Source organism: Pan troglodytes, chromosome 3 (genome assembly GCF_028858775.2).
Source record: "Pan troglodytes isolate AG18354 chromosome 3, NHGRI_mPanTro3-v2.0_pri, whole genome shotgun sequence".
Lineage (NCBI taxonomy): Eukaryota > Metazoa > Chordata > Mammalia > Primates > Hominidae > Pan > Pan troglodytes.
In genome coordinates, this window is record NC_072401.2 from 61308398 (window position 1) to 61333579 (window position 25182).

General features: G+C 42.4%; 1 protein-coding gene across 3 annotated transcripts in view; it reads left to right on the plus strand.

The window, feature by feature from the left end:
• The first annotated feature begins 544 nt into the window (after positions 1–544).
• The window catches only part of LOC461289 (UDP-glucuronosyltransferase 2B15), a 47889-nt gene continuing 23251 nt past the window's right edge, over positions 545–25182 (plus strand). The window contains exons 1-3 of one of the 3 annotated variants that reach the window (XM_054683053.2): positions 545–598; positions 4674–4818; positions 24027–24814. In XM_054683053.2, coding sequence (XP_054539028.1) covers positions 24091–24814 — 724 coding nt within the window. In that variant the 5' untranslated portion in view covers positions 545–598; positions 4674–4818; positions 24027–24090. Of the gene's footprint in view, positions 599–4673; positions 4819–21364; positions 22824–24026; positions 24815–25182 lie in introns of those variants that run through there. The other 2 variants (XM_024356139.3, XM_054683052.2) reach the window with 2 other exon arrangements.

A 25182-nucleotide genomic window follows, 5' to 3' on the forward strand; every position in this document is an offset into this window, starting at 1 on the left:
CCAATTTCTCCCATTTGAAATATCTGTATTTATCCAATGCTGGTACCCTCATTGTATCTAGGAATTAACTAACTTGCTTTTGATTCTACAGGTTCATAGGCAGAAGACACTTGTCTCATCTCAGATGAGACTTTGGGCTGTGGACCTCTGAGTTAGTACTGAAATTAGTTAAGACTTTGGAGGACTGTCTGTAAGGCATGATTGGTTTTGAAATGTGGGGACATGAGATTTGGGAGGGGCCAGGGGCAGAATGACATGGCTTGACTGTGTCCCCACCCACATCTCATCTTGTATTCCCATGTGCTGTGAGAGGGTCCTAGTAAGAGGTAATTGAATCATGGAGGCAGGTCTTTCCTGTGCTGTTCTCATGATAGTGAATAAGTCTGACAATAGCTGATGGTTTTATAAGGGGTAGTTTCCCTGCACAAGTTCTCTCTCTTTGCCTGCTGCCATCCATGTAAGACGTGGCTTGCTCTTTGCATTCCACCATGATTGTGATGCCTTCCCAGCCACGTGGAACTGTGAGTCCTTCAAACTTCTTTTTATCCCATCTTGAGTATGTCTTTGTCAACAGTGTGAAAATTAACTAAAACAGAAGGTAAGTACGTATAAAGTCAGAGAAGTACTGTTTTTCAATAAAAGAAATGAGGAAATGAAAATATAAAATAATCTATCAATCTCACAAATATTATGGAAAGATTTACATTATAGCATTTGTTAGAACCCTGTGGTCATCACTAATACAGCACACTCCAGGAACTCATAAACCTATAAATTAATGTCATTAGGATTTCTTTCAGCAATCACATATCCATTTTACTTGACATATTTTTCATTTAAGAAAAGTCATTAGACACATCAAGAAACATCCTGCTGAATGCAGACATGTAGATTGAGGAGTTATGCATTTTTCTAGCACAACTATCTAGTTAGCATTGAGGGGATTGTTTTGAATTGTATATCTCAGGTCCCTTATTTAGAAATTAAAATATTTTCCCACAGTACCATAATGTTTCCTTCACAATTGAATGATACAATTTCTCTATCAAAGACTCAAAAATCAATGCAGGTAATTTGAAGTTTCTAGTATCTTTATACTCCTTCACTAAAGGATTGAAAATCATTTGTCTTAAAGTCAAACATCTGTTGAAATGTGAACATCACTTTGCACCCAAGACTGTGTGGTAGATAGAGCTCCCTCTCCCTTCTCCCCTCTCCCCTCTCCCCTCCCCCCTCTCCCCTCTCCCCTCTTTCCACGGTCTCCCTCTGATGCCGAGCCGAAGCTGGACAGTACTGCTGCCATCTCAGCTCACTGCAACCTCCCTGCCCGATTCTCCTGCCTCAGCCTGCTGAGTGCCTGCGATTGCAGGCGTGCGCCACCACGCCTGACTGGTTTTCGTATTTTTTTGGTGGAGACGGGGTTTCGATGCGTCAGCTGGGCTGGTCTCCAGCTCCTAACCGCGAGTGATCCGCCAGCCTCGGCCTCCCGAGGTGCCGGGATTGCAGACGGAGTCTCGTTAACTCAGTGCTCAATGGCGCCCAGGCTGGAGTGCAGTGGCGTGATCTCGGCTCGCTACAACCACCTCCCAGCCACCTGCCTTGGCCTCCCTAAGTGCTGAGATTGCAGCCACTGCCTGGCAGCCACCCCGTCTGGGAAGTGAGGAGCGTCTCCGCCTGACCGCCCATCGTCTGGGATGTGAGGAGCCCCTCTGCCTGGCTGCCCAGTCTGGAAAGTGAGGAGCGTCTCTGCCCGGCCGCCATCCCATCTAGGAAGTGAGGAGCGCCTCTTCCTGGCCGCCATCACATCTGGGAAGTGAGGAGCGTCTCTGCCCGGCCGCCCATCGTCTGAGATGTGGGGAGCACCTCTGCCCTGCCGCCCCGTCTGGGATGTGAGGAGCGTCTCTGCCCGGCCACCCTGTCTGAGAAGTGAGGAGACCCTCTGCCTGGCAACCGCCCCGTCTGAGAAGTGAGGAGCCCCTCCGCCCGGCAGCCACCCCGTCTGAGAAGTGAGGAGCATCCTCCCTCCTCGTCCGGGAGGGAGGTGGGGGGGTCAGCCCCCCGCCCGGCCAGCCGCCCCATCCGGGAGGTGAGGGGCGCCTCTGCCCGGCCGCCCCTACCGGGAAGTGAGGAGCCCCTCTGCCTGGCCAGCCGCCTCGTCCGGGAGGGAGGTGGGGGGGTCAGCCCCCCGCCTGGCCAGCCGCCCCATCCGGGAGGCATGGGGTGCCTCTGCCCGGCCGCCCCTACTGGGAAGTGAGGAGCCCCTCTGCCCGGCCTGCCACCCCATCCGGGAGGGAGGTGGGGGGGTCAGCCCCCCACCCGGCCAGCCGCCCCGTCCGGGAGGGAGGTGGGGGGGATCAGCCCCCCACCTGGCCAGCCGCCCCGTCCGGGAGGGAGGTGGGGGAATCAGCCCCCCGCCCGGCCAGCCGCCCTGTCCAGGAGGTGGGGGGCGCCTCTGCCCGGCCGCCCCTACTGGGAAGTGAGGAGCCCCTCTGCCCGGCCAGCCGCTCTGTCTGGGAGGGAGGTGGGGGGGTCAGCCCCCCGCCCGGCCAGCCGCCCCGTCCGGGAGGGAGGTGGGGGGGTTAGCCCCCCGCCTGGCCAGCCGCCCCATCTGGGAGGTGAGGGGCGCCTCTGCCCGGCCGCCCCTACTGGGAAGTGAGGAGCCCCTCTGCCCGGCCAGCCGCTCTGTCTGGGAGGGAGGTGGGGGGGTCAGCCCCCCGCCCGGCCAGCCACCCCGTCCGGGAGGGAGGTGGGGGGGTCAGCCCCCCACCCGGCCAGCCGCCCCATCCGGGAGGGAGGTGGGGGGGTCAGCCCCCCACCCGGCCAGCCGCTCCGTCCGGGAGGGAGGTGGGGGGTCAGCCCCCCGCCCGGCCAGCCTCCCCGTCCGGGAGGGAGGTGTGGGGGTCAGCCCCCTGCCCGGCCAGCCGCCCCGTCCGGGAGGGAGGTGGGGGGGTCAGCCCCCCGCCCGGCCAGCCGCCCCGTCTGGAGGGAGGTGGGGGGATCAGCCCCCCGCCCGGCCAGCCGCCCTGTCCGGGAGGTGAGGGGCGCCTCTGCCCGGCCGCCCCTACCGGGAAGTGAGGAGCCCCTCTGCCCGGCCAGCTGCCCCGTCCGGGAGGGAGGTGGGGGGGTCAGCCCCCCGCCCGGCCAGCCGCCCCGTCGGGGAAGTGAGGGGCGCCTCTGCCCGGACGCCCCTACTGGGAAGTGAGGAGCCCCTCTGCCCGGCCAGCCGCCCTGTCCGGGAGGGAGGTGGGGGGTCAGCCCCCCACCCGGCCAGCCGCCCCGTCTGGGAGGGAGGTGGGGGGGGTCAGCCCCCCGCCCGGCCAGCCGCCCTGTCCGGGAGGTGAGGGGCGCTTCTGCCCGGCCGCCCCTACTGGGAAGTGAGGAGCTCCTCTGCCCGGCCACCACCCCATCTGGGAGGTGTACTCAACAGCTCATTGAGAACGGGCCATGAAGACAATGGCGGTTTTGTGGAATAGAAAGGGGGGAAAGGTGGGGAAAAGATTGAGAAATCCGATGGTTGCCGTGTCTGTGTAGAAAGAGGTAGACATGGGAGACTTTTCATTTTGTTCTGTACTAAGAAAAATTCTTCTGCCTTGGGATCCTGTTGATCTGTGACCTTACCCCCAACCCTGTGCTCTCTGAAACATGTGCTGTATCCACTCGGGGTTGAATGGATTAAGGGCGGTGCAAGATGTGCTTTGTTAAACAGATGCTCGAAGGCAGCATGTTCGTTAAGAGTCATCACCACTCCCTAATCTCAAGTACCCAGGGTCACAAACACTGTGGAAGGCCGCAGGGTCCTCTGCCTAGGAAAACCAGAGAACTTTGTTCACTTGTTTATCTGCTGACCTTCCCTCCACTATTGTCCTGTGACCCTGCCAAATCCCCCTCTGCGAGAAACACCCAAGAATGATCAATAAAAAAGAAAAAAAAAAAAAAAAAAAAAGAAATGTGAACATCAAGTTACTTCTGTATAGTTTTTTCTTTTAACTATGTCTCTTCACTAAGAACAATATGAGTGAAATCCATGTTAGGCAAAAGTCTCTATTTCAATAATTTCTGAAAAACTTTCAGCTGCTATTTGACAATATGTTTACTTAAAATCTAACATTATTAAGACCTTAGCATGAACCCAAAGCAGTAGTAGATACAAGGATTTCAGCCATACTCACAAAATACTCAACAGTTCACTTGAAGAACAAAAGATCAAGGGACTAGCTTAATTTTTGAAAAAAATTGAGTACTTCTTAGAAAATTGTTTTTTATGAGTAGAGTAGAATCCATTGATCATGGACCTCAAAGACTTGTTTAAGTGTATATCTATTACTATTGCTGCTTTATAGAGTAAACAAATGCATGTTTTATTCTCTAAGGTTTATTTTAATTATGGTTTACGATGGCGAATACACTGATGTGATATAAGAGAAGAATAAGTTTTCTCCCACAATTCTCTTAGCACTTGGTCTTTCTTGTAAATACATATGAGCAAAATAGATAATGCACAAAAACTAAATTATCCCCATGTATAAATACATGTATATTGTTTTATCTAAGCATAGACAATTTATATATCTTTGGCTACATTATTCTAACTCCTTTCAGATAATTATCAGTTGTATTCTCATAACAATTATCTTGTGTCATATGCCTTTGTTTTCCTTTTTCCCATTATGAAGAAATACTACATTATCTGAGATAATGGAGAAAAGTGAAACAAAGCTTCTTCAAAACTACAGGAATTTTTAATTTCCTCACCCACACTTACAAAATGTTCACTTTGTTGGAAAACTTCACGGCAAACCTGCAAAATCCCTGCCAAAGGTAAAAAAAAAAAAAAAAAAAAAAAAAACCTGTTTGTTTTGTTTTGTTTTGTTTTGTTTGTCTTAAATTTTTGGTGGGAATGATACTATATTCTTCTTTCAGTGTTTTTGCTTGAAGTGAAAGAAAGATGTTTAGTGGGTGGGGTAAACCAGATGCCAATTTAAGATTCCTATTTCTATATCATCACAATTATATGAATTTCATTATTACTACAGAATAAAGAGTACTACTAGAGACTATCTGAACCTAGCAATGTTCAAATTAAAGCCTTCATTTTGCAACATATAAGAAAGTATTAGTTATTCAACCAAAGAATACTTAAAAAGTGCTTCACACAAACCACTGCTTTGGATTTTAAGAAGACAAGAAAAGTAGACATAGTTTCTGTCCCCACATTCCTTAAATTCTATGTTGAAAGATAAAATATAAGCAAGTAATAAAGTGTGTGAAAAGCATTATCTTCAGTACCACAATAACAAGGATATATCCAGTTGGGATAACAGAAAGTATACTGGAGACATGGATAATCAAGATGAGAACTGAAAGGTGTGAAGAAATAGGTGATTGAGGGGGAGAGGAAGACACAAAAGGAAAAGCTGGTAAAGTAGTAAAGACAGTTCTCAAGTCTTCAAGTTTAGTTTGCAGAAGAATACTAAGAAACAGATGATTCTGAAGAGGCAAGTTGGAGCCAAATAATTATTAGGATCTTGAAATATTTATTATGGCATTGGGAAGCTACTAAAAAGAGTTAACAAATGGAGAGATCTGATTATATTTCCTTCCTTTAAAAAGTTTCCAAGATATTCAATGAATTAGACTGCAGAGGGTCAGAATAAAAAGAATACACAATTTAGAATTTTTTTCATAAAATCAGGCAGCAAATGATAGAAAAATATACCAGAATGTTGATAGAGATATTTATGTGTACTTTTGCCAGCTTTATATTGTATTGTGGAAAAAAAGTTAAAGCGGGTAAAACACTTAAAATGTGTCTGGCACTAAGTCAGTGATCCAGAAATATTAATATTGCAATTTTGGTTATTTTTGTTATTTCCAATAACATTAATTACCTATCATATTCCAGTCACCTGAGATATCATTCCTCATTTAATAGATACTGATTATCATCTAGCACATCAACATTACATTCTCTATCAATGTTATAGATGACAGATATCCTGTGGACTTGTTTAAAAGCAGAAGCAGAAGTTTTTGCAAACAGATGAGCAAGGTGAAATGCTAATGATGTATTGTAAGGATTGGGGCTCTTCACCAGTATTCTAGCTTAAAATGTACACCATTCTTCAACATCAAAAGAAATTGTGCCCCCAAAATATTTGCAACAAAACCCAGTGTTTACTTGCTTTCACTCCAGCATTTAAACCATTCATCCCTGAGATTCCAGAGGTCTACATGTTACAGCAAAAAAAGGTCATTTTACCCTATAAGAACAGGTGTTTTTCCACCTTATGCCAAGCCTGCAGGACAACTCAGGAAAGCTCCCTGGGGCAACTTATGTCTCAACATCATACCTGCATCTCAGAGAATCCAAGAAAAAAATGAAAAGTGCTTGCCTAATAAAAACCAAATAATTTCTACCACTTGTATCTGAAAAGTGCCCTTAGTTCATAATAACAATTATTTATTCTATAGAATATTCCTTATGAGAGAACACAAGAATCTCATGTATTTTAAATTAATATCACACTTTTAAGATATATATAGATAGCAATTATTCTTTGCAACATTATTATACAGTCTCTTAGGAGATCATTTCTGTTTACCTTCTTATTAGCATCAACATACAACTAAAATCTTATTCAATGGCTAAAACATAATATCCATGTTGAATGCAAATTATATAAGGTCTATATGGTAACTTTCTCGTGAGATAAAAGTTGATGAAATACTAATAAAAATTCAAAGCAATCTAACTTTATATTATAATAATTTTCCCATGTACATTAAGGGAAATTAATAGTGCCACCAGGAAACGGAAGAGTTGGTAGAGAAGTAGGACAAGTGAAAGAATGACTAATAGTACAATCATGATAATTGCTAATACTTACTGTTGTTACTAAATCCAAGTCAATAGTTTTTGAAACCTGTCCCCTAATTGTTTATTACATAAAATAATTGTATCACAAATTGCTTGTTTTTCCATTAAGTATACCTTTCAAATTTTTAAATTTTCAATTTTTAAAAATTTTTGTGTTTACATAGTAAATGTATATATTTGTGGGGTACATGAGATACTTTGATACAGGGATGCAATTGGAAATAAGCATATTATTGAGAATGGAGTATCTATCCCCTCAAGCATTTTTACTTTGTCTTATGCACAATATAATTACACTATTTTAGTTATTTAAAAATGTACAGTGAAGTTATTATTGACTATAGTCACCCTGTTGTGTGATCAAATAGTATGTCTTATTCCTTTTAACGTACCTGTTAAAATCCCTGCTTACCCCAATGCCCCCAGTACCCTTCCCAGGCTCAAGTAATCAGCCTTCTACTTTCTATGTTCATTAGTTTAATTAAGTTTTAGATCCCACAAATAAGTGATAACATACCATGTTTGTCTTTCTGTGCCTGGCTTATTTCACTTAGCACAATGAGCTCCAGTTCCATCCATGTTGTTGAAAATGAATGGATCTCATTCTTTTTCATGGCTGAATGGTACTCCACTGTGTCTATGCAACACATGTTCTTCATTCATTTGTTGATGGACATTCACGCTAATTCTAAATCTTAGCTATTGTAAATAGTGCAACAAACATGGGAGTGCAGGTATCTCTTTGACATACTGATTTATTTCTTTTGGGTATATATCTAGCAATGAGATTTCTGGATCATATGGCAGCTCTATTTTTCATTTTTTTGAGGAACCGTCAACTGTTCTCCATAGTGGTCGTACTAATTTTCACTCCCACCAAAAGTGTATAGGGTTCCTTTTTCTTCACATCCCCATCAGCATTTATTTTTGTCTGTCTTTTGGGTATAAGCTATTTTAAATGGGGTGAGAAGATGTCTCATTGTAGTTGTGATTTGACTTTCTCTGATGATCAGTGATATTGAGCATCTTTTCACAAGTCTGTTTGCCATTTTTCTGTTTACTTTTGAGAAACATCTCTATTCAAATTCTTTGTCCATTTTTTTATCTTTTCCTATAGAGGGTTTGAGCCCCTTATATATTCTGGTTATTAATTCCTTGTCAGATGGATAGTTTGTAAATATTTTTCCCATTCTGTGGACTGTCTCTTCACTTGTTGATTGTTTCCTTTGCTGTATAGAAGCTGATTAACTTGATGTGATCTCATTTGTCCATTTTTACTTTGATTGCCTGTGATTATGGGGTATAACCCAAGAAATTTTGGCCCAGAAAAATATCCTGGAGATTTTCTTTAATGTTTTCTTGTAGTAGTTCATAATTTGAGGTCTGAGATATAAGTCTTTAAACCATTTTTATTTGATTTTTGTATATGGATAGAGCTAGGGATCTAGTTTCATTCTTCTGCATATAGATATTCTGTTTTCCCAGCACCATTTATTAAAGAGACTGTCTTTTTTTCTGTGTATGTTAATGGCAACTTTGATGAAAATGAGTTCACTGCAGGTCTGTAGATTGTTTTCTGGGTTCTCTATTCTGTTTCATTGATCTCTGTGTCTGTTTTTATGGCAGTACCATGCTGGTTTGGTTACTATAGGTGCGTAGTGTAATATGAAGTCAGATAATGTGACTCCAAGTTGGTTTCTTTTGCTTAGGATACCTTTGACTATTCTCGGTCTTTTCTGGTTTCATACACATTTTGAGATTTTTTTCTATTTCTGTGAAGAATGTAATTGGTATTTTCATGATTTTATTGCATCAGTAGATTGTTTTGCTTAATATAGAAATATTAATAATATTTATTCATCTAATCAATGAACATGGATATTTTTTCATTTCTTGGTATCCTCTTTAATTTCTTACATCAGTGTTTTCTTACATCACTCTTAATTTCTTACATCAGTAGTTTTCATTATAGAGATCTTTCAGTCCTTTGATTAATTCCTAGATGTTCAATTTTATTTGTGACTATTGTAAATGGGAATACTTTTTTTATTTCTTTTTCAGCTGCTCATTGTAGGCAAATAGAAACGTTATTGATTTTGTGTGTTAATTTTATGTTCTGCAACTTTATCGAATTGTTAATTGTAAAAATTTTTCACTAGAACATGCTTGGATCAAAATATCTCATGTACCCCATAAACATATCCACCAACTATGTACCCACAAAAATATAAAATACTTTAAAGCAATGAACAAATTTTTTTAAAAATACACTATTGAGAGCTTCAAGAACATAAGAGACAAAGCAGAGGAAATAATTTCCAACTATTATCATGTTTTTGAAATGACTCACACAGACAAGAAAGAAGAAAAAGAATAAAGTAATCCTACAGAATTTATGCAACATCACTAAGTAAAAAAGAAAAAAAATTAACATGATGAGAATTCTAGAATGAGAAGATAAACAGCATAGAAATTATATTCAATGAAATAATAGCAGAAAACTTCTTAAGTTATTGACAAAAGATGAACATCTAGATCCAAGAAGCTGAAAGCTCCACAAAGTTACTTCAATCCAAAAAGGTCTTCACTGATGCACATATCGTCAAATTATCAAGTCAAATGCAAAGCAGGTATTCTAAAAATGGCAGAAGAAAGCTGACACATCATCTATAAGGGAATCTCCATTCAGCTAATAGTGGATTTCTCAGCATTAACTTATAGGCCAGGAAAGAATAGGAAAATATATGCTAAGTGATAAAATTTGTTTTATAATCATGTCAATGAAGAATATTATATAAAGCAAACTTTGATCCTACAAAAAAGACAGAGACAGAGGAATAAAGTATTTCTCAAACAAGCAAAAACTTGAAGAATTTATTACCATTAAACCAGCCTTAAAAGGAATATTTGAGGAAGTCTAACATCTGAAGGTGAAAAGATGATAATCCACTTCATAAAAACACACAAAATTATATAACTCACTCATAGAGCCAATAGACAAAGGAGAAAGAAAAAATAATCAAACTTTATCAGTATAGAAAACTATCAAACTGTCAAAATAAGTAATAAGAGAGAAATTAAGGAATAAGGGATATACACAATAAACAGAAAAAAATAAAAGAATAAGCCTTTACCTATAAATAAATAAATACCTTGAAAATAAGTGGATTAAACTACACAACTGAAAACGTAGACTGATGGATTAAAAAACAAGACTCAACAACATTCAGCCTAAAAGATACTCATCTCACCTATAAAGTTACACATAGACTGCAACTGAAAAGATGAAACAGATATGCTATGCAAACAGAAACCCAAATCAAGCAGAAATAGCTACACTTACATCAGCAAAACACAAACTTTAAGCCAAAACTTTAAGGAGAGGAAAAGAGAAACTTAATATGATAATAAATGAATCAATTGTTCAAAAAGACAAAAATGTAAATATATATACAACCAACCATGAACCACTGAGATATATGAAGCAAATATTATTATACCTGAAAGGAGAGATAGACCTAAGTCCAATAATAGTTGAGGATGTCACCATCACCTTTTCAGCATTGGACAGATATTTAAACAATAAATCAACATGAGATTTAAACTGTACCATAGACCAAATTGAAGTAGTTGATATTTACAGAATATTTTAACCAACAGCTGCAGAATGTAAGATTCTTTTTATAGCACATATAACATCCCCAGAATTAACCATATATGAGGACATTAAGCAAGTCTCAACAAATTTTAAAAAATAAAAATTTTACTAATTATTTTATCTGAACACAATGAAATAAATTATAAAATCAATGACAAGACAAAACTAGAAAAATCCATGAAAATTTAACAACATATTCCTTATAACCAATAGATAAAAAAGAAACAATTTTGAAATTGCTTAAAACAAAGAAAGATCACATCATGCAACAGCAAAATCTATGAGATTCAACAGAAGCACTATTAAGAGACAAGTTTAGAACAAGAAATGCCTACACAAAAAAAGGAGAAAGGTTTCAAATAAAAAATATAATGATCTATCTCAAAGGACTAGAAAAACAAGAACAAACCAAAACCTAAATTACTATAAGAAAAGAAATATTAATAATTAGATAGGAGGTGGATCCAAGATGGCCAAATAGGAACAGTTCCAGTCTACAGCTCCCAGCATGAGTGATGCAGAAGATGGGTGATTTCTGCATTTCCAACTGAGGTACCAGGTTCATCTCACTGGGGAGTGTCAGACAGGGGGTGCAGGACAGTGGGTACAGTGCACCGAGCATGAGCCAAAGCAGGGCGAGGCATTGCCTCACCGAGGAAGTGCAAGGGGTCAGGGAATTCCCTTTTCTAATCAAAGAAAGGGGTGACAGATGGCACCTCGAAAATCAGGTCACTCTCAATATAATACTGCACTTTTCCAACAGTCTTAGTGAACGGCACACCAGGAGATTATATCCCGTGCCTGGCTCAGAGGGTCCTATGCCCAAGGAGCCTCGCTCATACCTAGCACAGCAGTCTGAGATCAAACTGCAAGGTGGCACTGAGGCTGGGGGAGGGGTGCCCGACATTGCCGAGGCTTAAGTATGTAAACAAAGCAGCTGGGAAGCTCGAACTGGGTGGAGCCAACTGCAGCTCAAGGATGCCTGCTTGCCTCTGTAGACTCCACCTCTGGGAACAAAGCACAGCCAAATAAAAGGAAGCAGAAACCTCTGCAGACTTAAGTGTCCCTGTCTGACAGCCTTGAAGAGAGTATTGGTTCTCCCAGCATGTAGCCGCAGATCTGAGAAACGACAGACTGCCTCCTCCAGTGGGTCTCTGACAACTGAGTAGCCTAAATGGGAGGCACCCCCCTGTAGGGGCAGACTGACACCTCACATGGCCGGGTACTCCTCTGAGGCAAAACTTCCAGAGGAACAATCAGACAGCAACATTTGCTGTTCACCAATATCCGCTGTTCTGCAGCATCCACGGCTGATACCAAGGCAAACAGGGTCTGGAGTGGACCTCCAGCAAACCCCAACATACCTGCAGCTGAGGGTCCTAACTGTTAGAAGGAAAACTAACAAACAGAAAGGACATCCACACCAAAACCCCATCTGTACGTCACTATCATCAAAGACCAAAGGTAGATAAAACCACAAAGATGGGGAAAAAAAAGAGCAGAAAAACTGGAAATTCTAAAAATCAGAGCACCTCTCCTCCTCCAAAGGAATGCAGCTCCTCACCAGAAATGGAACAAAGCTGGATGGAGAATGACTTTGATGAGTTGAGAGAAGAAGGCTTCAGATGATCAAACTACTCCAAGCTAAAGGAGGAAACTCAAACCCATGGCAAAGAAGTTAAAAACCTTGAAAAAAAATTACACAAATGGCTAACTAGAGCAACTAGTGCAGAGAAGTCCTTAAAGGACTTGATGGAGCTGAAAACCACAGCATGAGACTACGTGATGAATACACAAGCATCAATAGCCAATTCAATCAACTGGAAGAAAGGGTATCAGTGATGGGAGATCAAATGAATGAAATGAAATGAGAAGAGAAGTTTAGAGAAAAAAGAATAAAAAGAAATGAACAAAGCCTCCAAGAAATATAGGACTATGTGAAAAGACCAAATCTACAACTGATTGGTGAACCTGAAAGTGACGGGGAGAATGGAAGTAACTTGGAAAACACTCTGCAGGATATTATCCAGGAGAACTTCCCCAATCTAGCAATGCAGGCCAATATTCAAATTCGGGAAATACAGAGAATGCCACAAAGATACTCATTGAGAAGAGCAACTCCAAGACACATAATTGTCAGATTCACCAAAGTTGAAATGAAGGAAAAAATATTAAGGGCAGCCAGAGAGAAAGGTCGGGTTACCCACAAAGGGAAGCCCATCAGACTAACAGCATATCTCTCCGCAGAAACTCTACAAACCAGAAGAGAGTGGGAGCCAGTATTCAACATTCTTAAAGAAAAGAATTTTCAATCCAGAATTTCATATCCCGCCAAACTAAGCTTCATAAGTGAAGGAGAAATAAAATCCTTTACAGACAAGCAAATGCTGAGAGATTTTGTCACCACCAGGCCTGCCCTAAAAGAGCTCCTGAAGGAAGCACTAAACATGGAAAGGAACAACAGGTAGCAGCCACTGCAAAAGATGCCAAATTGTAAAGACCATCATGGCTAGGAAGAAACTGCAACAACTAATGAGCAAAATAACCAGCTAACATCATAATGACAGGATCAAATTCACACATAACAATATTAACCTTAAATGTAAATGGACTAAATACTCCAATACATTTAAAAATAAATGTAAATGGGCTAAATACTCCACAGACTGGCAAATTGGATAAAGAGTCAAGACCCATCAGTGTGCTGTATTCAGGAAACCCATCTCACGTGCAGAGACACACATAGGCTCAAAATAAAGGGATGGAGGAAGATCTACCGAGCAAATGGAAAACAAAAAAAGGCAGGGGTTGCAATCCTAGTCCCTGATGAAACAGACTTTAAACCAACAAAGATCAAAAGAGACAAAGAAGACCATTACATAATGGTAAAGGGATCAATTCAACAAGAAGAGCTAACTATCCTAAATATATATGCACCCAATACAGGAGCACCCAGATTCATAAAGCAAGTCCTTAGAGACCTACAAAGAGACTTAGACTCCCACACAATAATAATGGGAGACTTTAACACCTGACTGTCAACATTAGACAGATCAACGAGACAGAAAGTTAACAAAGATATTCAGGAACTGAACTCAGCTCTGCACCAAGGTAACCTGATAGACATCTACAGAACTCTCCACCCCAAATCAACAGAATACACATTCTTTTCAGTGCCACACCACACCTATTCCAAAATTGACTACATAGTTGGAAGTAAAGCTCTCCTCAGCAAATGTAAAATAACAGAAATCATAACAAACTGTCTCTCAGACCACAGTGCAATCAAACTAGAACTCAGGATTAAGAAACTCACTCAACACTGCTCAACTACATGGAAACTGAACAACCTGCTCCTGAATGACTACTGGGTATATAACGAAATGAAGGCAGAAATAAAGATGTTCTTTGAAACCAACGAGAACAAAGACACAACATACCAGAATCTCTGGGACACATTCAAAGCAGTGTATAGAGGGAAATTTATAGCACTACATCCCCACAAGAGGAAGCAGGAAAGATCTAAAATTGACACCCTAACATTACAAATAAAAGAGCTAGAGAAGCAAGAGCAAACACATTCAAAAGCTAGCAGACAGCAAGAAATAACTAAGATCAGAGTAGAACTGAAGGAAATAGAGACACAAAAAACCCTTCAAAAAATCAATAAATCCAGGAACTGGTTTTTTGAAAAGATCAACAAAATTGATACACCGTTAGCAAGACTAATAAAGAAGAAAAGACAGAAGAATCAAATAGATGGAATAAAAAATGATTAAGGGGATATCACCACCAATCCCACAGAAATACAAACTACCATCACATAATACTATAAACACCTCTATGCAAATAAAGTAGAAAATCTGGAAGAAATGGATAAATTCCTCAACACATACACCCTCACAAGACTAAACCAGGAAGAAGTTGAATCTCTGAATAGACCGATAACAGGCTCTGAAATTGAGGCAATAATTAATAGCTTACAAACCAAAAAAAGTCCAGGACCAGATGGATTCACAGCCGAATTCTGCCAGAGGCACAAGGAGGAGCTGGTACCATTCTTTCTGAAACTATTCCAATCAATAGAAAAAGAGGAAATCCTCCCTAGCTCATTTTATGAGGCCAGCATCATCCCGATACTGAAGCTTCGCAGAGATACAGCAAAAAAAAAAAAAAAGAGAGAGAATTTAGACCAATATCCCTGATGAACATCAATGGAAAAATCCTCAATAAAATACTGGCAAACCGAATCCAGCAGCACATCAAAAAGCTTATCCACCGTGATCAAGTGGGCTTCATCCCTGGGATGCAAGGCTGGTTCTACATATGCAAATCAATAAACTTAATCCAGCGTGTAAACAGAACCAATGACAAAAACCACATGATTATCTCAATAGATGCAGAAAAGGCCTTTGACAAAATTCAATGACGCTTCTTGCTAAAAACTCTCAATGAATTAGGTACTGATGGGATGTATCTCAAAATACTAAGAGCTATCTATGTGCAACCCAGAGCCAATATCATACTGAATGGGCAAAAACTGGAAGCATTCCCTTTGAAAACTGGCACAAGACAGGGATGCCCTCTCTCACCACTCCTATTCAACATAGTGTTGGAAGTTCTGGCCAGGGCAATCAGGCATGAGAAGGAAATAAAGGGTATTCAATTAGGAACAGAGGAAGTCAAATTGTCCCTGTTTGCAGATGACATAATTTTATATCTAGAAAACCCCATCATCTCAGCCCAAAATCTCCTTAAGCTGATAGGCAACTTCAGCAAAGTCTGAGGATACAAAATTAATGTGTAAAATCCACAAGCATTCTTATACACCAATAACAGAAAAAAAGAGAGCCAAATCATGAATGAACTCCCATTCACAATTGCTTCAAAGAGAATAAAATACCTAGGAATCCAAATTACAAGGGATGTGAAGGACCTCTTCAAGGAGAACTACAAACCACTGCTCAATGAAATAAAAGAGGATACAAACAAATGGAAGAATATTCCATGCACATGGGAAGGAAGAATCAATATCATGAAAATGGCCATACTGCCCAAGGTAATTTACAGATTCAATGCCATCCCCATCAAGCTACCAATGACTTTCTTCACAGAACTGGAAAAAACTACTTTAAAGTTCATATAGAACCAAAAAAGAGCCCACATTGCCAAGTCAATCCTAAGCCAAAAGAACAAAGCTGGAGGCATCACACTACTTGACTTCAAACTATACTACAAGGCTACAGTAACCAAAACAGCATGGTACTGGTACCAAAACAGAGATATAGACCAAGGGAACAGAACAGAGCCCTCAGAAATAATGCCACATATCTACAACCATCTGAACTTTGACATACTTAACAAAAACAACAAATGGGGAAATGATTCCCTAATTAATAAATGGTGCTGGGAAAACTGGCTAGCCATATGTAGAAAGCTGAAAATGGATCCCTTCCTTACACCTTATACAAAAATTAATTCAAGATGGATTAAAGACTTACATGTTTGACCTAAAACCATAGAAACCCTAGAAGAAAACCTAGGCAATACTTTCAGGACATTAGGCATGGGCAAGGACTTCATGTCTAAAACACCAAAAGCAATGGCAACAAAAGCCAAAATTGACAAATGGGATCTTAGTAAACTAAAGAGCTTCTGCACAGCAAGAGAAACTACCATCAGAGTGAATAAGCAACCTACAGAATGGGAGAACATTTTTGCAATCTACTCATCTGACAAAGGGCTAATATCCAGAATCTACAATGAACTCAAACAAATTTACAAGAAAAAAACAAACAACCCCATCAAAAAGTGGGCAAAGGATATGAACAGACACTTCTCAAAAGAAGACATTTATGCAGCCAACACACACATGAAAAAATGCTCATCATCACTGGCCATCAGAGAAATGCAAATCAAAACCACAATGAGATACCATCTCACACCATTTAGAATGGCAATCATTAAAAAGTCAGGAAACAACAGGTGCTGGAGAGGATGTGGAGAAATAGGAACACTTTTCCACTGTTGGTGGGACTGTAAACTAGTTCAACCATTGTGGAAGTCAGTGTGGCGATTCCTCAGGGATCTAGAACTAGAAATACCATTTGACCCAACCATCCCATTACTGGGTATATACCCAAAGGGTTATAAATCATGCTGCTAGAAAGACATATGCACATGTATGTTTATTGCTGCACTATTCACAATAGCAAAGACTTGGAACCAACCCAAATGTCCAACAATGATAGACTGGATTAAGAAAATGTGGCACATATACACCATGGAATACTATGCAGCCATAGAAAATGATGAGTTCATGTCCTTTGTAGGGACACGGATGAAGCTGGAAATCATCATTCTCAGCAAACTATTGCAAGGACAAAAAACCAAACACCACATGTTCTCACTCATAGGTGGGAATTGAACAATGAGAACACATGGACACAGGAAGGGGAACATCACACACTGGGGACTGTTATGGGGTGGGGGGAGGGGGGAGGGGGGAGGGGGGAGGAATAGCATTAGGAGATATACCTAATGTTAAATGACGAGTTAATGGGTGCATCACACCAACATGGCACATGTATGCATATGTAACTAACCTGCACGTTGTGCACATGTACCCTAAAACTTAAAGTATAATAAAAACAAAACAAAACAAAAACAAAAACAAAAAAAGAGGATGCTTTTGGTGTTGTGCAAAGTCTCATGGGGGCAAGGGAGAGATTTTTTTGTCCATGACTCGCAGGTTTCTAGAGCTGGCTTGGTGAGTTAGGCTTTAAGGACAGAGTTAATTTTTTCAACTTTGCCTGAAGATTGAGGCCTGTAGGGTGTGTGGAGAACTTACCTTATTCTTAAGGATGTAGAGATGCCTCGAGTAATTTGGCTGATGAAGGCAGGACTGTTATCGGACTGGATGGATGTTGGGAGTCTGAAACGGGGAACTGTATGCATGATGAGTTTGTGTGATGATATTTGCACCTTCTGAAGTTGTTGGGAACACTTCTCCCTAGCCAGAGAAAGTACAGACAAGGACTAGAAGATAGCAGAGCCATTTATCATGCAGCATATGAGTGGAGTCTACTTGCCAATCTTCGCCAGGTACCTGGCCCTGGGCTTGGTGGGTAGGAAAAGGCAGAGGCTGGAGGGATCCCTGGGGTTACACTGAGTGGCAGATAGAGCAGGACTGGATAATTTCTTGAACATGGCTGGAAAAGTGACGACAAGTGAGAATAGCGTGGAGAAGCTGCAAGAGGTTGGTAACCAACATGGAAAGAGTTGTGGAGGCTTTGAAGGTGAGGAAGGCTTTGAGAGTGAGGAAGAACTAAGCACCCTTCCTTGACATAATATCGTCCTTGCTTTTGAAGGTTTTGGGCTCGGAAATCTTTTTCTTCTTAGAAGTAAAGAGGAGAGAACAAGGACAAGGACAGCAACTGGCCTCGAAAGGGTAGTAGGGCTACTTGTTTGGCTACCTGATCTGCTAGCACATTTCCAGCCAGTTTAGGATTGTCTGGGGTTTGGTAGTCCCTGCAATGAATGATGGCAACTTTCTGTGGGAGCCTGGCAGCTTGAAGGAGTTTGCTGATGAGAGAGGCACTTATGACAGGAGTATTGTTTGCAGTGAGGAAACCCCGTTCTTTCCAGATGGATGAGTGTGAGTGCACTACGTGGAACACATAAGGAGAATTTGAATATATTGATCTGTTTTCCGGATGCTAGAGTGAGAGCTCGAGTGAGGGCAATGAGTTCAGCCTTTTGGGAGGTGGTGCCTAAGAGGAGCAGATTGGCTTCAATAGTGTTGGGGGGTGACACTATAGCATAGCCAGCATGTCGGTGTCCTTGATGTAAGAAGGAGCTGCCATCTACAAACCAAGTAAAGGACGCATCTGGAAGGGATTTTTCTGTTAGGTTTGGAAAAGGTATAAGAAAGGTTTGAACAGTATTCACACAGAAGAGTGTGAAGAAGAGTCTTGGGCAGTTGTAGCTTCAGGTAAGAGCATGGCCGGGTTTAGATGGGAGGTGGTTAGCATGGTGATGTGGGGAGTTTCTATGAGTAGAGCATATAGCTGGAGGAGCCGTGGGGCAGAGAAAAGACTTAGCACACTGCGGTGAGCTAACATGTCTTTGATGTTATGGGTTGAATAAACTGTTAGGTTGGCATGAAGAGATAGTTTTAGGCTTTTAAGAGTGAGGACAGCAACTGCCACCAATGCTCAGAGGCAGGCAGGCCATCCGAGAACTGTGGCTTCAAGCTGTTTAGGGAGGTAGGCAGCAACCTGGGTTGGGGGGGGGGGGTTGGGTCCCTTAGGCTGGGTTAGAACACCTATTGCAACTCCACGCCATTCATCGGTATAGAGGGAGAAAGGTTTGGTGAAGTCTGGGAGAGTGAGGATGGGGGCTGAGATGAGAGACTTTTGGAGTAGATGGAAAGGTTGGGTAATAGGCTGTGCAGGTTTTAAAGGCTCATGGAGAGAGTCTTTAGCAGCTTGGTACAACGGTTTGGTAAGTAGAGCGAAGGAGGAAACCCAGAGCCTAAAATATCCTGCTAATCCTGGAAAAGAGAGAATTTCTTGCTTAGTTTGTGGAGGCGGGAGGGACTGGAGGAGGGAATATGTGGTCTGTTGTGAGCCCTTGGGTTCAGCGGGTAAGCGCTAGGCCTAGATAGGTGACTGTGGGGTGCATATTTGGGCTTTCTTAGGGGAGACCTGATACCCCTGTTCTGCCAAGAGGTTTAAAAGAGAGATAGTATGTATGGGTGTTGCAGTCTCTTTGAGAGGGGCTACACAGGAGCAGATTATTAACATATTAAAGAAGAGAGGATGATTTTAGGGATAAAGTACAGAAGTTACTGGCAAGGATCTGTCCAAAAAGGTGGGGGCTGTCTCTAGAACCTTGAGGTAGTATGCACCAGGTGAGCTGACCTGAAATGTGGGTGTCGGGGTTTTCCCAGTTAAAGGCAAAGAGGTTTTGGGAATCAGGGTGTAAAAGAATTGTGAAAAAGCATCATTTAGGTTTAGAACAGAAAAATGGGTGGTATTCGAGGGAAGTGAGGAAAGTAAAGTATATGGGTTAGAAACTACTGGACACACTGGGAGTACAGCTTGGTTAATGAGCCTGAGGTCCTGGACTAAGTGATAAGTTCCATCTGGCTTTTTAACAGGTAGAACTGATGTGTTAAAAGGAGAGTTTGTTGGGCGGAGTAGGTGACTGGTGAGGAGGAGAGAAACGATAGGCTTTAGGCCTATGAGAGCTCCTTGGGGGATGAGATACTGCTTCTGTGATAGGAACGGTGTGGGCTCTTTAAGGGTGATGTGGATGGGGGTGTGGTGCTGTGTGACCGAGGGTGTGGAAGTATCCCAAACAGTGGGGTTAACTACAGATGGGTGATAAGGAAAAGTTGCGTGTTTTAGGGTGGGAGGTCGGAGGAGTAGAAGAAAGTTAGAAGCCTGTTAGAAGCCTTCGAGGGGTCTGGGTTGATGTGTTGGGTACTATGGGGAATGTGGAAGTGGAGAGTAGTGTGGAGTTTTGAAAGGATATCTCTGCTTAGGAGCAGAGTTGGGCATGAAGGCAGGACTAAGAAAGAGTGACTGAAGGAAAAGGTGTTCAGGGAGCAGAAAAGTGGAAGGTGGTCTTGGGATTTGGAGACTTGTCCATTGATTCCCACAACAGAGGTTTGGGAGGACTGGGTGGGTCCTGAAAAATTAGATAAAGCAGAGTAGGTTGCTCCAATATTAATTTTTAAAAAACATGCATGCCTACCTGCCACCATCAGGGTTACCCTTGGCTCAGATGAAGCAATGGTAGTTGCTGGGACATCCATTGCAGGGCACTGTCAGTCTTCAGTGGCAAGGCCGATGAGATCTGAGTAGGAGGTTTTGGCCAGCTCGGAAAGGGATGGAGGTGATCCTTGCTGGAGCCGCTCACAGTCTGACTTTCACTGGGTCCTCCACAGAGGGGGCACAGCCTGGTGAGCACAGCTGGGTTTGGGCATTGCCTGGACCAGTAGCCTTCATTGCCACACCTGAAACAGGCGCCAGGTGGAGGTGTTTTGCTAGGAGGCTTCTGTATGGAGCTGCGGCCCTGTGGGCCTGCAGGGTAAAGGGAAGCATTTGAAACTCTGTTTTTTTCTTTTACTTTCCTCATCACAACTGTTAAAGACTTTGAAGGCTAAATTAAGAAGGTCCCACTGTGGGGTTTGAGGGCCGTCATCAACCTTCTGAAGCTTGCGCCAAATATCATGGTAGATTGGGTGAGGAACTGAAGGTTTGAAATAGTGGTTCCTTCTGGGCTGGCTGGGTCCAGGTTGGTAATTTTCTCATGGCTTCAGTTAAACAAGAGAGAAAAAGGGCTGGGTTTTTGTCAGGACCTTCGGTGATTTCTGAAAGTTTTTCATAGTTTACCACTTTATGGGCACCCTTTTTGAGTCCTGCAAGGAGACACATAATCATGCGGTCTTGATGGCTGTGTCCAGAGGCCCTGTCTTGATAATCCCAGTGGGGGTCCTGGTTGGGAACTGCCTCTGTGCCAGTAGGCTGGGCAGGAGCTTGATGATGAATTGTATTAGCATGCAACTGAGCTAGGGTCCAAGTACGGTCCTGGTCTTCTGGGGTGAGAGTGGAAGAGAAGATAAGTAGCGGTCATGCCAGGTTAGTTCATAAGACTGAGTAAGGTACTGAATCTCCCTAATATAAGAGGTAGGGTCTTCTGGAAATGAACTGAGTCTTTTCTTAGTTTGAGAGAGATCAGTGAGGGAGAAGGGAACATGAACTCTAACAATACGTTCAGTTCCTGCTACTTCCCGAAGGGGGCATTCTAGCACTGGCGCTAAAGTACGGGTGGGGCATGGGCCAAAGATGGTGCCGGAGCTAGTATGGGCAGGAGAGAAGGAAGAAGCCAGAAGGGGTTCCTGCTGAGGGTTTGAAGAGGGAAGGGGGTTTGAGTTGATAGGCATTGGAGGATAGATACGGGTGTAAGGTGGCGGGATGGGTTTACAGGCTCCATGAGAGGGCTGTAAGGAAGGAGAATGAGTACAGGCAATGCTAGAGTTTTCCTGAGGAGAGGACGGTATAGGAAAAGAAGTGGGTACTTTTGGAGGTGATGCTGGCTGGGAAGATGGTGGCTGGGAAGATGGTGGCTGAGAAGACAATGAGGAAGCTTGGGGAGTTAATGAAGTTGGTTGAGATGGAGGGGTAGGGTCTGGGAGGGGTCGACAGCAGTCTGCTCGATCCAATGAGGAAAAAGAGGTAGGATCGGGAGGATAAAGGCAATGAGGGCGGCGAGAATGAAGAAGGATTTGTAACAGGTAAGCAAGAATTGCAGAGGTTGGCCTGTGATCTGAGTGCAAAAAGGCCTGGACACAAGGAATTTCTCCCCATTTTCCCAGTCATCTGCAATAATTGCTTAAGTCAGTTAAAACGGTAAGGCTGAGTGTTCCATTTGTGAGCCATTTGGACCCGTTATCTAATTCATACTGCGACCAGGCTTTATTGTATAAAAAAGACAAGGCACTTTGGCAGATATCTTGCCTGAGGCCTAAGGTTTGCAGATTTTTAATGAGGCAGGCTGGAGGGCTGTTTTTTGGAATTGAGGACCGGGAGTTTCCCATAATGAAGGGTAGCTCGAGAGAACAGGGAAAAAGGAGACCATCCTGGACAGCTGGAGGGAGACGATAAAAGGAGTTATCGTCTCCGCTGCCTTTTTGGTTCCTGGAACGGGATGAAATGGCTTAGAGGCATCCCCCTAAGACCAGATGGTCACCGAGTGCCTGGCGCACTCTGGCGCCTTCTTGGATCAGTGTTGGATTTTTGGACTGGAGAAACCAAAAGAGGCCATGTAGATTTTGCCCTGTTAACCGGGGTCGAAGGGAAACTTACCAGTAGGCGAGATCAGTGGCTGATGCGCATGCACAGAGAGGCGACTGGAGGCTGAGGAGCTTCCTCTGTCTAGTTGCTGTGGCCTGCTCTCTGGGGTGGAGGGGTAGGTCCACAAGCGACACAGACCTGAGCCCCTCCTAGGATTTGGCACCAGATGTAAGGTTCTTGAATCAGTTTGAACCCCAACAGCGCGCCAACAGACAACAGGAGGCGGTGTGGAGCAACCTGCTGTTTTAATGAACGCCTGGTTGCAGGTGGGCTGAGGCCTAAAATGGCATCAGCCCCAAGTGAGGATGGGACAGGGGTTTTGTAGTCCTCTGTAAACAGTAAGTGTCCCAGTCTGTTGTAACTGCTATGTAGTACCTGGATGGCCTATTTCTTGATCTTCAGGGGTACATCTCTTCCAGCCAAGGTAAGTGTCTTCTGGCCGGCTCTCTTCCTGCTTCTACTATCTTGCTGACACACGCTGCTGATGCAAGTGGCCTTGCATCTTGGGACTGGGCCTGAGAAGGGAGGAGTTACTCATCCCTTCAAGCTTTCAGGCCCTGAGGAGAATCTTTGAACCCCCTGCATCACTGGCCACCCTCCTGATAGATCCCTGTGATGCCAGGCAGGAATGAGCCGCTTGGGTATCCAGAGAGCTCCCAGTGCCTTTCTGCTACTTCCTCTACCCCTATATTTTGCTTGGCTTGGTTCTCTAATTTGACTCAGCTTCACATAAAGTCAGGAACTTCTCTTGCAAACAGAACTTCAGCTTCTCCAGTGGGGATGTGTATTCTGGAGGGGGGGATCACCCTTTCCCACTTCCATTGTTGGGGCACTCACAGTGTTTGGGATGTCTCCCAGGTCCTGCAGGAGCAGTACGCTTCCTGCAGAGGGTGTGTGGGTCGTCTCAGAATTGCTGGTCTGTTCTTGCAGTTGATCTGCAGCTAAAATTCACAATGCAAGCCTCTGCATGCTGCTCTGTCTGGAGCTGAAATCTAGTCCTGCATCCCATCTGCCATGATCACTGGAAAACTCTCATTTATTTTTTAAAGGGTCCAGAAAATGCTAATCTATAGAGATAGAAATTAGATTAGTGGTTGCCTAGGGCAGGATGGATGCAAAATTTCAAAGTGGGGGGTTAGAGGCTATTGTATAGAATCTTTTGGAGATAATACTGATTATTGTAGTGGATGTAAAATTCTGTGAATATACTAGGAAACATTGAACTGTACACACTAATTGGTGAGTCATATGGTATATGAATTATGTGTCAACAAAGTTTTAGAAGACATTACTTGCACCACGATATTAAAAAATGCTGTTTGAGTTGTATAATTACTTCTCTCTATGTCAAGGGCACTGAACAGGCAGGAGCCTCTCACTTGCCACTGTTCTTAACAGTATTATAAAATAATTACATAAGACAGGTTACTTACATATTCTAGGTCATAAAAATTATTGCTTGACTAGAGTAATTGTAAACATAAAAGAACATCAAACACACTAAAATAAACATGAGGTCATCAATCTTTTGTTGGTCTCCTTGGCATGCACCTATTCAGACTGTTAGTATTATGTATTTACTTCAAATTTTAGCAGTTATATTTTAACTTTATTGATTTTTCCTCAGATATAAGTATGAGAAATGACAGAAAGAAACAACAACTGGAAAAGAAGCATTGCATAAGACCAGGATGTCTCTGAAATGGACGTCAGTCTTTCTGCTGATACAGCTCAGTTGTTACTTTAGCTCTGGAAGCTGTGGAAAGGTGCTAGTGTGGCCCACAGAATACAGCCATTGGATAAATATGAAGACAATCCTGGAAGAGCTTGTTCAGAGGGGTCATGAGGTGACTGTGTTGACATCTTCGGCTTCTACTCTTGTCAATGCCAGTAAATCATCTGCTATTAAATTAGAAGTTTATCCTACATCTTTAACTAAAAATGATTTGGAAGATTCTCTTCTGAAAATTCTTGATAGATGGATATATGGTGTTTCAAAAAATACATTTTGGTCATATTTTTCACAATTACAAGAATTGTGTTGGGAATATTATGACTACAGTAACAAGCTCTGTAAAGATGCAGTTTTGAATAAGAAACTTATGACGAAACTACAAGAGTCAAAGTTTGATGTCGTTCTGGCAGATGCCCTTAATCCCTGTGGTGAGCTACTGGCTGAACTATTTAACATACCCTTTCTGTACAGTCTTCGATTCTCTGTTGGCTACACATTTGAGAAGAATGGTGGAGGATTTCTGTTCCCTCCTTCCTATGTACCTGTTGTTATGTCAGAATTAAGTGATCAAATGATTTTCACGGAGAGGATAAAAAATATGATACATATGCTTTATTTTGACTTTTGGTTTCAAATTTATGATCTGAAGAAGTGGGACCAGTTTTATAGTGAAGTTCTAGGTAAGTCATGTGTCTAATTGGTGCTTATTAAGTTCTAACTTTTCTGTGCCTTTGAAGGTGAGCTTATATAAATATAATGTCAGAAGATAGTGTTTTTAAGGGAAATTATGAATTGCAAATGTAAGATGATCTGTCAGTCTCAAAAATATTATAGAATGTTGACCTTATAGAATCAGTTAGAACCCTGGGGCCATCACTACTACAGGACACCCAGAGAGTCATAAACCTTCATTGTAAAGCACTAATGATTTCTTTAAACCATCACATATCATTTTGCTATACATTTTTTCATCTTTAAAAAAAGTCAATACATACCTCAAGAAACATCTTCATGAAGGCAGACACATAAATTTAGTATTTACACATAT